A 13,433-nucleotide genomic window follows, 5' to 3' on the forward strand; every position below is an offset into this window, starting at 1 on the left:
AATAACAATCACTCCTGATTTCAGCTAGCATGTTTTCTTTTCCTTTGAGGCTTGGTGTATTTATAATTTTTTTTGTAGAAGAATATAGTTGAACAACAACTTTTGGGCACCATTTTATACCATATGCCAGCTAAAAATAAAAAGACTGCTTGGCGAATGGAGAAGATATTCAGAAAAATCGGAAAAAGAATAACTTTGTTGTGTTCAATCAGACGTTTTTGAATATATATATATATATATATATCTATATTTTTATAAAGTAATAGGGTTCGTGTGTTTCTGTGTGTGTACAGCTCTCCATCATCAACGAAATATAAAGGAGGTAAGAGAGTAGATCTCTCCTGGTAGAGAAACATTAGAACCCATTTTAGGATGTTTCTGTTATAGGAGACATAAGAATCTTTGCCTAATTTCTTTATATACTATTCTACAAACCACCCCCATATCGAATGACTTATGCTCATTTGCATATCACATTATATTAAATCTCTTTAACTAATTACCTCGACCTTATTACATATTGGAAATATTCTAATCATTTCAACTGTACTATTTACAAAATCTATTTAACATTTAATCTATCTATCTATATATCACATTATATTAAATCTCTTTAACAAATTACCTCGACCTATATATATATATATATCTATAAAAACAGAGATGTGTGTGCCACAGACGATTTCTGATTGGTTAATCCAATAATCACATCTAAAAAACAATCGTTTCTACGCTCTTACCTTTACCATAAAATATTATGGCTTTATTTATTGTCCATCTTGGAAGGGTTTAATTTTTTAATAACTTGTTATTTACAAATTAAAAAAATACGAAACTATTATACGAAACTAAACTACACGAAACGCGCACACACGCACGTTCACTACCGTCACGTTGTTATGGCAACCAAACCCGCTGACTAACACACACAGTAAATGTGATTTTCTTCATTTTCTCATTTCACTCGTGGTCTTAAATTCATTTCGGGTTTGTATTACTGTACACATAGATTCGAATAAGTTGCCAAAAAACAAATATATAACAAATAAATGTTATCAAAGGCAAGATAAATTACTTTTCTACCAAACTGGATATATTTTTCGTGTTTTTATTCAATTTAACATGTTTATTCAGCTCGAAAAGCATACAGTGTTTACCGATGTATTGGAAAATTCAAGATGGCGGCCGATTCTCTCTTTAACACGGTAAGTTTGGAAAAAGGTGTAATAAATAAAAAACCGGTTAAAATACTGTTAAAAACTCGCTCAATATATGTTACCGTGACATAGGTTGACATATATTCGGCGGGTTTTTAATAGTATTTTGTATAGTTTTTTATTTATAACACCTTTTCCCAAACTTACGGTGTTAAAGAATGTGTGAGACGCCATCTTGAATTTTCCAACACATCGGTAAACACTGTATTCTTTTCGAGCTGAATAAACATGTTAAATTGAATAAAAACGCGAAAAATATATCCAGTTTTTATCGGTTTTTTACCTTCTCTGCAGAAGTACAAAAAAAAAACCCAAAAAAAACGGAAGGTACTTTTACAGAATGTTAAACTAACCCTAACCGATGTTTTATGTTTAGTTTAGGAAAAGTCAGAAGAAACAAAAGTCATTATTGCATGAAATATACGTATTTAGTTGAAGTATTGTTTATGTCAATTCTTTCGAAGAAATTTAGCAAGAATACCTGTAAACCAGGAAATCGGTAAAATGTCATCATGGATGAATACTTGTCTATTATAATTTCTACCCTTGACAAAAACTTAGCCATAACAAAAGAGATTTATTGTTCAGATTGTTTTTGAGATTGATTTCTAAAAAGATATTTTATAAATAAAATCGACTTTAAAATTAAAGACTTAAATTACAATAATTGAATTTAAACATTCTTATTTCAATATTTGGCACATAACACCTGCAAAAATGATCACAATGTCAGGATTTCATTTTATTTCAGAATCGATGGCAAATTGTGTAGATTGATATCTCATTATATTAAATACTAATATTTAACATTAGTTTATCATTTAAGCCGATAAAAAGCCCTTTTTTTTTCGAGTCATAAAAAGATTTGGAGTTTCCTAATCAACCTTTCGGGTGCAGTTGCACGCTCTCAAAATAACTAAAGTGTTGGCTTTAAAAAAAATGGTTCATTAAAACTAAACAGGTTTAGTTTTAATAAAAAAAAATTTAAAAAAAATCGCTTTGGTATTTAGATATGTCGTATGGTTATCCCTAATCGCTGAATAAAACCGCTAACGAGTTGAATGATTCCGACATAAAATTAAACTCGGGTTCCTGAAACGGAAACTTCGTTTGTTTTTGTTTTTTTCTTATCAATATATTTACATTGTTATTTTGTTTTCATTTTCAATCATTCGAACAGTTTTCTTTTTCAAGTAATCCAAGTTACAAAATTCCCACTGTTTACTTTGCTAAAATCACAATGACTAATGTATACCTATTAACCCTTATCCTTGAGTGGCCTCTGGGCCTTGATAAGTGGTGACACCCATGTAAAAAAAAAAATCACTCGAACAGTTTTCTTTTTATAATGTACAGTTTTAAAAGTTTAAAAACTATATAGTTTTTACTTCAGGAAAATTAATGGGTCAGTTTTTACGATGTGCCCTGTTAAAATACTGTTAAAAACTCGCTCAATATATGTTACCGTGACATAGGTTGACATATATTCGGCGGGTTTTTAATAGTATTTTGTATAGTTTTTTTATTTATAACACCTTTTCCCAAACTTACGGTGTTAAAGAGGGTGTGAGACGCCATCTTGAATTTTCCAACACATCGGTAAACACTGTATGTTTTTCGAGCTGAATAAATATATTACATTGAATAAAAACACAAAAAATATATCCAGTTAGGTAGAAAAGTAACTTATCTTGCCTTTGATAACATTTATTTATATATTTGTTTTTGACTATTTTTTCGAATCTATGTGTACAGTAATACAAACCCACGATATGAATACGTTGTTATATATATATATATATATATATATATATATATATATACATATATATATATATATATATATAAATGAGATTATAGCAGTTAAAAAAACATTTTTAAAACACACACACACACCTTTTTCAAAGTGATCAGAAATCGTATAAAAGTAAAAAGGGTAAATTTTTACTTACTTTCCAACTTAATCACCTTTAACGTGACTTTTACAGTTTTTTTTTAAATGGAATTCATTTACCGATACAAAAGAAATGATAAGTAAATAAATCCATAAATAAATATTATAAATGGTTTATTTTAATACTTGCCAGGATGCGGAGGAAAATGAATGAAGGGGGAGGGGAATAAAATAAAAACATTTTGGAAACAGAGTAAGTTTGAAAGAATTGCTTTGCACAGAAAGAAATTAATGAAAAAATAAAATTTAATTTCTTTTCTTTCTTGATTTTTTTTTTAGCTTTTTATGAAAAAGGAAGTCAAAATTAAGACTATAAAAAACAATTTTTATTAAGAGCGAACCTCAGTCGTCAGGTCTGTAAAAAAGACGTGGAATAATAAATGTTTTCTAATACAAATTGTTTTTACTTATGTGTTCATTTGTCTCTTTGAAGTTCGTTTGTTTAATATATCGGTTTGCAATATAATTTTGTCATTCTGTCAGACTCAAATTTTAAATCTATATATCTATAAAAGTGAAAGTGTGTGTGTGTGTGTGTGTGTGTGTGTGTCTGTGTACATTTCCCTACGAAATAACTCTGTCAATTTTTAGTCTACAGACTCGAAATTTGATATACAGGGTACTGAGATTTGGAAAAATCTATGTGATCGGTTTTTAACCAGAAATTTGGCGATTAAGGGGTCAAAGTTCAACGATTTGAGCTTTGAGAACTCTACCAAACTTCTCCGACAATTTTGGGTCTACACACTTGAAATTTTAGATATAGCTTCCGTGGACATGGATCTAACTTAATAACTTGATTTGAGCCCAAAACAATAAATTTTCACGGGTCATAATAGGGGTCAAAGTTTAAAAAATTAACCCCTTTTTTTTTGCTCAGCATACACCTCCAAACACCCGGGCAACGCCGGGCACCCATGCTAGTGATACATAAAGACTTTAAAATGTCACGATTTAAAATAATATACTCTAAATAATAAAAGTAAACGTACGTATGTCCGGCAAGCTTTGTTGCAATTTTTTTTTAATGGAACGCTATCTTAAAATAAAGTTGTGTAAGTTCAGTGTGATAAAAAGAGAGGAAGATGTTTTTTTTTGTGTGTTTTTTTTTTTTTTTTAGCAAATGAATAGTTTTATCTTTTAAGAAGTTGAAAAACTGTTTAGATCTAAATTGGAAATTGCAAAATAAATTTTTAAAAAATACATCCCAAATTGTCTGACTAAAAAAAATTCAATATCTTATCTTTATTTGAAATTTCATTAATTATTTACATGCTTAGAAAGGAATAAAATAATGACATTTCGTTTGATTGACTAACTTTTTGTTGAAGGAAAAACTGTCGTGATTTCTGTATTTAATTCAATTATTCAGAAATATCTTCTATATATATAAAAGCGAAAATGTATGCTTGTGTGTCTGCTAAATACTTTTGACCGACCGAACAAAAATTCACAAACTTGGTCTCATATGAAAGCCCCACCCTCCGGACGACAAATATCGAAAAATTGGCCCAAAGGGACCATCAGAAGTGCGTAAACTGATCGATTTTCTGCAGGGGGGCCAAAATGTGACATTTTAATGTTAAACATTACATATTTTTAAATCGATTTATAACTGCCCCAAAAAATACGGGCGCCAACTCTTCTACATAAAGTATACATGGGGCCGTTTATTTGGGGTCAACTTGTATTTAAAACCCGCTGAGTCATGTCACGTAATCTTGACGTCAGCAAGCTGTAATGGCAGTCTGAATTTAAAAAAACATTGTTATCGGTAAAAAAAAATTTAACCCTCACACAAGCTAAACTATGAACTTCTACGCTATGACAAGGTTACCAAAGTTATTAGTACGTTAAAAATAGTTAGATACGATAGTTAAACGAAAAATAACAAGCCAAAAATGTGAAGTAAAAAAAAAAAATACGCTTACAAAAAATATTAACGATCGAAGTTTTTACAAAAAAAACAAAAACAAACCCAGACGCCGTTTTCTTTTTTAGTAACACTCTTTAGAGTAAGGAAGACGAAGTGTGTGTGTGAGTGAGTGAGAGAGAGAGAAACGTTAACTTTTTCACCCCGAAATCAACAATTTTCGACAGGGGGGGGGGGGTCAACAACGCATGCGTCAGGTGACGTCATGACGTCGTAACCTGATTTACTTTAAATAGTTGAAAAACCGAACAAATTTCATATACGTCGCTTTAGCTCAGGTAGTTAAGGCCTTGGTTCATTATCTAAACGTTTTGGGTTCGAATCGTGGTGTGAGATGATGTTTTTTTTTCGATGTTTTAAATTTAAATATTGAACCCTGTATTATTTAAGCCATTTTTCACGTAACGTTCGTTTTCCTGTTTTTTTTTTTTACTTCGCTTATTCTTAGCGACACCCCAAAACACATGGGTACCCACCGATTTTTTAAATTTTAATATCGAAACAGGCTTATTTAAGCCATTTTTCACGTGTTCGTTTCTGTTTTCATCGTTCGTTTGCCTTACGTTAGTTTCTTTTTGCGTTTTTTTCGATGTTTTGATTCTCCCCCCCCCCCCCCGCTTAATTAAAACGTTGTTTTCTTTTCTTACTTCGCTTATAACAATGCTTACATCTTCATCGTCGTAACGCTCGACGACTTTCAAACATCTTTCACTTATAACAATGTTTCATTCTGGCTGGCCAATTTTATTTTCAAACTTCGCCTCAGGGCTTCGGCTTCGATCCTACCCCCGGTTTCTTTTTTTATTTAACACCATACACACCTACAAACACCCGGGCAACGCCGGGTACCCCTCGCTAGTATATATATATATATATATATATATATATATAATATAAATGTAATAAAGTTGTATTCTTGTCTGTTTGTTCATGACATGCAGTACTTATATATGTCAAAGCAGTAGATGTCACATATGATGTCATAGCAAAAAGACAGTTAAAAAAAAAACTGGTGGGGGTAAAAATTCCCGGGTAACACCAGGTATATACAGCTAGTATATATATTTCCCCAAAACCTCTAGCCTTGATGAAGGGGAGATTAAAACTTGCTCTTATGGTTTCAAATGATCTGAAATAACAGCAAGGGGAGACTTGATTCTAAATATTTCTCATATGTTATATCTTACCTCTTTTGGTAGGGTATGATTATGAATATCTCTAGTATCAAATAATCCTTATACACTGTGAAATTTACTTTATGTATGAAAACCAAAGAGGGAAGATATAATATATGAGAAATATTTGGAATCGAGTCTTCTCTTGCTTTTATTTCATATCATTTGAAACCATAGCAGCAAGTTTTAATCTCCCCTTCATCCAGGTCAGAGGTTTGGGGAAATATCAGATATTTTGTAATTCATTTGCAAAACTAGGAAAACAAATGACTATGATTGAAACATTTTCTGACTGTAAAAAAGTGCCAAAAATAGGCTCTGGATGATCCCCTTAATGCACCACCTTAAGGGCAAATGTCACATAGCCCACCGCACAATTCAAGTCATTACCTTTTCAACAAACTTTCATTTATTAAATTCTGATCAATAGTCGCTGAGATTTGGAACTTATAAAAAAATGGTGGTGGTGGTGTGTGTGTGTGTATATATATATATACTGGTAGCCAAATTGAATATTGAAATGCTCATATCTTTGCTTCTATGGGACAAAATACATGAAAATTTGCAGGCTTTTTGAAGAATATAATTCTATGGTAAAAAATTTTATGACAATTGGTAAAAAAGAACCTATATTTTCAAATCAATAAAATATGTCCAAATTTTCCTACATTTGTACATATAGTGTCCTGCAGGCCAGCTTCAAATTTGCTGCTTCGGTTGTCTCTCCTATGGCCTTGCCAGGCTACTAATAAGGAACTTTGTGTGAGTTCTCTATGGACTCCATAATGGCTGGGCCGATTTTTATGAAATTCACATGAAGGAACTTTATGTGCCTGGCAGAGTTTATCGATGGGTTTTGTATTGGAATGTCTTCGATAAGTATTGAGTATCGAAATAATCTAATGAAAGAAGGAACAGGCGATTTTGACTAAAGTTAACACCTTATACAGCCTAACATCACAAGTGCATTTGAGAAGTTTTATTACCAGACAAGCCGAAAGGCCCAACATATAAAATCAATAGTAGGTTCTTTGATATGACGGGCACGTTCTAAATAAATGCTTCTGTTTAAAGCACAATTGATGCATGATACTTGATTTTTAATTTTAAACTTAAATTCAAGCAATTATCACTGCACAAGCAGTCGGGTCAGGAATATAAAATCAACAATAGATTCTTTGATATAACAGGGGCGCATTTGAAATGATTCTTTTTGTTTAGAAAATTGAAGCATGATACTTGACTTTAGTTTTAAACTTTAATTCAAGTCATTATATATAAAAAATAGTTTTATAAAATTAACAGTAACTTCTTTACATTGCAATGTAGACTACAATCTATTATGAAGTTTGTCGCTGTGAGAAGCACGTAAAGCTTCCTTCCAGTGCATTGTATTGGGTCTCCAACTAGAGCAGGCAATCAATCGATTTGATTGAAAAATAGGCGATTTCATCGATTTCAATGACAATAAAAATATGGGTGTGAAACATTTGTTGATCATCATTCAATCCTTCCTGCTATAATTATGCTAGATAGAGCTTGTGTCATTTAGTAGTTTTCTTTCTTCTTGTCTCTAACAAAGCTTGATAGTCTAGTCTACTATTTTACCCATAGAGAGAAGAGATATAAATACTTACTTTTTCCAAAGGTTTTAAAGAATATGGTACAGTACAGCTATGTTAACTTAAAAAGAAAAGGCGCAGGTATCAATACTTTGTCTTTTAAAATGATATTCTCTACATTATTTATGTTTTATACTGAAGCCGTTTAAAGTTATGATGTCATCAAATTAAAATAAAGAATGGATTTTGCATAACTTGACATTTTATTGTTTAAATTTTCTTCCTCTTTCTTTCTTTTTTTCTTATTTATACAGGGTCATCAGTATTTATCGTTACAATTTAAAGTCGTTATATTTAGGAAATTAAACAAAATTTAGAATTTTTGCAGATGTATTATTGTAGAAAAACCAATAGAAAGTTTATACACAAAATGTTATTCGATATGGCCACCATCTGCGTCAATAACTAGTTGAAGACGTTTAGGAAAAGCCTTACATGTGTCACAAATTACTTTCTGGGGGACTTTGGCCCACTCCTTCTGCAGTTTGACCTTCAGAGCTTCCAAACTTTGATGGTGAGTGGCAGAGACCTTGCTCGGTATGACTAGATCCCAAAATCAAGGGGATTCAGATCGGGGGAAGGTGGGGGGGGCATTCCTCTTTGGGAATGAAGTATGGGACATTCTCAGAAAGCCACATTCTTAGAGCTTGTTGGCCTCATGTGATGGTGCAGAGTCATGCTGAAAAGACCAGGGACTTTTTTGAAGTGCTTCTGTGCCCAGGGCAACAATGCACCAACGAGGATGTCATCTTGATAGTTTTGCTGGTTCAATTTCACCCCCTGGTCAACAAAAAAGAGGGGACTTTTACTGAACTCTGTCATGGCTGCCCAGACCATCATTGAGGCGGCACATTGCTTCCTTGTCACCACTCGGGATTCTTCGTCCCCATCGTTTTGGGTGTTAAAGTGGTGTTCAACATCAAATTTCTTCTCATCACTGAAAATGAGATTTGGTAGCATACCATTCTGAATGCAGGAAAGAAGAATCTGAGATCTTTTGAGTCGTTTATCAACAACTTGAGCAGAAATGTGTTGTTTCTTGACATGCTTGAATGGAGACATCTTCATTTCCTTTCGGATTATAATTAGCATGGTTCCATACGATACTCTCGACTCTTTAGCCAGATTCTGAATGGAACTCTTAGGATTCCTCCTGATCTTTTCTCTGATGGATTTAACAAGTTTAGGGGTTCTAGCTGTTCAAGGGCGACCTTGCCTTGACCTATTCTGAGTGTCTCTAATCTCCTCAAAACGTTTTAAAATCCTCCACACCAGCATTCTGTTCACTTTCAGGCTATGACAGATATCCTTCCTGAAGTTTCCTGCTTTAAACATCTTAACAATTACAGTCCGCTTGTCTAAAATACAACTCATGGTTATATTCTGGTATCTGAAAGTATAAAAATTCATGAATAAGTGTCAAAAATAGAGGAATACAGAGAAAAATGATTAAAATTCTAGTTTGAAATAGACTGTAATGCTAAATATTGATGACCCTGTATATTTTGTTTCCACTTAGTCCTTTTATCTCTCCACCTTCTCTCCCAGTCAGATTTTTTACCTAGCTGTATTTGTTTAATTTTTTTATAGTCTTTCATTCTCTCTCTCTCTCCTTGTTTTCTGTTTGATCTAAAAGTGTGTGTGTGTGTGTGTGTGTGTGTGTGTGTGTGTGCTTGAAAACCACAAACCTTGTGAGTGAAATGTTGGTATGATAAAAACATTGAGAAACTCTCAAATGTGTCCTACAATGTATAATCATTTATCAGTTGTGTATTTATAGGATTTTTCTTTTGTTATCCAAAAGTAATATTGAGTATTTTCTATTTATACCAGTTTTGTGTCACAGTTATTCTTTAAGACACCTAATATTTCTAAATATCATTGTTGCAGTGACGTTCACTCTGGTTAGGTTGAACTGACTTCTATCTGGCCTGCACTACATCTCTAATCAATTACAGCAATCCTAACCAAGTTAGCACAAGATGGCAAACTCATGATTCCACCATTGAAGGTTGATGATAACCTATGAATCTGAGAGCTCAACTAAGTTTTCCTTGACCATTATTGTCCATATCCTCAGCTGTCTACTGGCACACTTACGCCACCCAGGCAGCCATAGTTCACCTTTTTTCAGTGTAAATCTAATCATTAGATCAGCCTTTGCTTTACTCTAACATAATTTTCCTGATGATCAAGCAAAAATGAATTTAAAAATTTTGAATGTTTGTTGTGCGTTCACTGCACTGGCTGTAGGTTCAATAAGGTGGTGTTGATCAGCACTTTAACAAAGGGTTTTTTGTTCCAAATAAAATAATAAATTGAGTTTGACAATTTTTTTAATTGATGAAAATAAACTAATATTGATTTCTCTACCGAATGACAAATGTGTAATGAGATTCTACCATGCAAAGCATACAGCCTGTTCATCAGCTAAGCTCAAGCATCATATCTCTGCGTGATCAAATCTAAAACCAGATATTTTTCTTGTTACAAGTTCGGCAGTTTGTTACATGCATTCATCCACCATCATCAAATATGCATCGTAATGCATATTTGAAACTTAACAATTCAAGTATGAGTGATTTTATTTTTATGTTTTATTTTAATCTTTTTCTACATTTTCAGTTGAAAAAAAAAAATGATTTTCTTTATGTATGGGTTCCAAGTTTGATTTTGATATTTTTTCTTCTTCCATGTATTTTCTTGTAGTTTCGAAGTCTGTTTGCGACTATTTGTGATTTGCAAGTGATCCAAAATATGTGGGATGTATATTTTCAACATGCAGATCCATTTTTGGTTTTCTTTCTTGCACTTGTTATACTTGTTAATGGCAGGTAAGTGTTTTAGTGTTACTTTGAATTCATCTTCATTTTAATGGTTACTCTTTTTTTATTCATATGAATTCTAATACATATTTATTTTAATTTTTTTTAATTCATAAACCAAGTTTATGAATAAAATAACTAGAATACCCACCCGAGGATGGATAAAATGAATTCTTCAAACAATTTTGCATCACTTTTATGTTCCCTTACAAAGATTAAAATCAAAATATAATGATACTAAAGTTTATGTTAAGAATCGTTATTCAAATTTTGACCAAAATCTATTACATGATTTGGATTCTAGAAAATGTCTAAAATTTAAAACTAAATTTTAAGGGATCTTAAGAAGAAATCAAAATTCACTGAATCCTGATTAGTGTTTAATAACTATGAATCAAATTTAATGCAAATCTAAATTTTCAAATAGAAGTTTATGCTGTTTTATTGCCCCTAAAACGTCTTTAAAATAATCAAAGGCATTTAAATTTTTATGAACGTCTTTCACTTATTCGACCTCCTTTTTGGCTGATGTCATTTGTAATGCCTGTTATCTTAATAAAAACATACATTTTTAACAGTTATTTATTATTAGTAGAAAGACGTATAAATATATTAAACTACATATAGCCCACATTTCAACTCTTTAGACCTAGCAGCTTTGTTCCAAAATTTATAATGATCAATAAATTAGTTCAGGAGTGAATTTATATATATATATATATATATATATATAAAAATATATGAACATACCTAGCTTTATGTAAATAGAGAAAGTGTATTTTCTCGGGCCTAATACAACCCTTTCTAATGTAATTTCTTTTTCTTTTGTAAATATGAACCATATGTTTTTCATACTCGTGCACAAACCTAACTGCCACTAAAATCACTTTTATTTTTAAGCAGACCGGCATGATAGTCATAGTGTTACTCTAGCATATTGTTATCAACGCGACATAATGTTTATGAAGCTTATTACTGTGTTCATCCAACCTGCATCAGATGAAGTATAGAAGCAATGTAGTGCCCTTCTCTATGAAGACGTCTTAACAGTTGCTGTCCCAAAATTGTATTGTTCGATCAGTTAACATTATTTAATTTGCTTATTTTCTTCTATCATCTGTGTGATTGTTATTGGAATTGTTTCACTCACAGCAAAGTTGTTGATGAGAAAACGAGTTGCAAAACATTGCCAACACCAAAACTTTTCCTCTGCTGCATGTGAAGACGATCATTCTATCTGGTAGTTTCCTGACCATGATCTAAGTCTGGTGAAGCACCCATTGTGTTTCGTGTATTTCAAAGTTTCTGAATGTTTCCATTTATCATTGCTTTTATTGCATCATGTTAATGATTTTGATATGATGTTGCTGTCACCATAGGAAATTGTTAATGCTATTATGATTCACTGTAATATGATATCCCCCTCCCTCCCATTATAACTCCAAAGATGATGTAGATTTATGAATGTATTAGTGTGATAAGATTTTTAAATAACATTTTGAATTTTATTTCAGAGATCAAATTATCAGTGCAGAAAATGATAGCAAGCAAAGTATAATAGGTAAGTTTGTTTTAGTTTTATCAAGTGCTCTGTGAGCTGGTGGCTTTACCAGGCATGGAGATCGAATTAAACCAGTGATGCAGGTAGATAGATTATGATTAGATTAGATTTAGTGAATGACTTACTAGCAGGGTACCCTACGTTGCTCGGCGCGGCATTAAAGAGTAAAACAAAAAATAATGTGTAACTTCTATTTTTTTAGATTTATCCCTCACACTCATACTCATACTCTCTCTCTCTACCCCTTTCGCACTCCTACCTCTTCTCATCTCCAAGTATGAAGAATTTTCCTTCTTCCAACTGAGGATAGAACATTGTAATATTTATTTACGCAAAATATAAAAATTTACATTTGAACAAATTCGGCACAAGGACATCATAATGTGGGTAAAATGGGTGTCATTGGTCATCCTTGGTCACAGTTTCTGAAAATGTCTAGTTTACTCTTAACTAGAATTACCAGTCACCATAATACCACATTTACTTCACTAGCCATCCTATTTATGATTTCCCCAAATGGTTAATAAATGGTAATGTTCATGGATATAAATATGTCTACATAATAACTTCATTAAAAAGAAGCGTGGAATGGTGGGAAAGTTTGAATTTCACATCAAAGGTAGATGAAAAAGAAATTGCTCTAAATTTCAGCCCTTTCCCCTGACTAATTTTGCTCCTGCTGACCCCTAAAAGAATGAAAATTACAAAAGAAAAAAAAAAAGAGTCTTATTGTGTCTGAGGCTATGTTGTTTTTCTTTTTTAGTTCTTATGCAAACATTCCAGACAAGGCATAAAGCCACTTTATGTCAGGAGCTAAAATAAATTTAAAAAAAAAACACAACTTCAAGGTCAAAAATTAGCCAATGATCAGTGTTATGGGAATAGATTCCAGCCCAGAAAACAGCAATTCTTCTCTCTTTGTCAAAAACAGCACTTGTGGAATGTGAGGACTAAAGAACAAAATAAGAGAAGCAAGACTTAAAGTCTGCTGAAAGTAAACTTAAGATTTATTTTCTACTCTGAAAAAGACTATCTCAGTCTTGTATAGTTTATGATTTTTAGCTGGACACATACATACAAGACACAGACATTTTTTTTTTCTATAATTTGTTTTAATACTTAATTTCATTTAAATGTATTTTCTTT

General features: G+C 32.1%; 1 protein-coding gene across 1 annotated transcript in view; it reads left to right on the forward strand.

Moving 5' to 3' along the window:
* Positions 1 to 13,433, forward strand: part of LOC145277874 (TBC1 domain family member 23-like) — a 115,621-nt gene that overhangs the window by 73,015 nt on the left and 29,173 nt on the right. The window contains exons 6-7 of the mRNA XM_080129863.1: positions 10,611 to 10,735; positions 12,241 to 12,287. Coding sequence (XP_079985989.1) covers positions 10,611 to 10,735; positions 12,241 to 12,287 — 172 coding nt within the window. The remainder of the gene's footprint in view (positions 1 to 10,610; positions 10,736 to 12,240; positions 12,288 to 13,433) is intronic.

The sequence above is a fragment of the Euprymna scolopes genome, chromosome 6, assembly GCF_053919585.1.
Source record: "Euprymna scolopes isolate OS-2025 chromosome 6, ASM5391958v1, whole genome shotgun sequence".
Taxonomy (NCBI): domain Eukaryota; kingdom Metazoa; phylum Mollusca; class Cephalopoda; order Sepiida; family Sepiolidae; genus Euprymna; species Euprymna scolopes.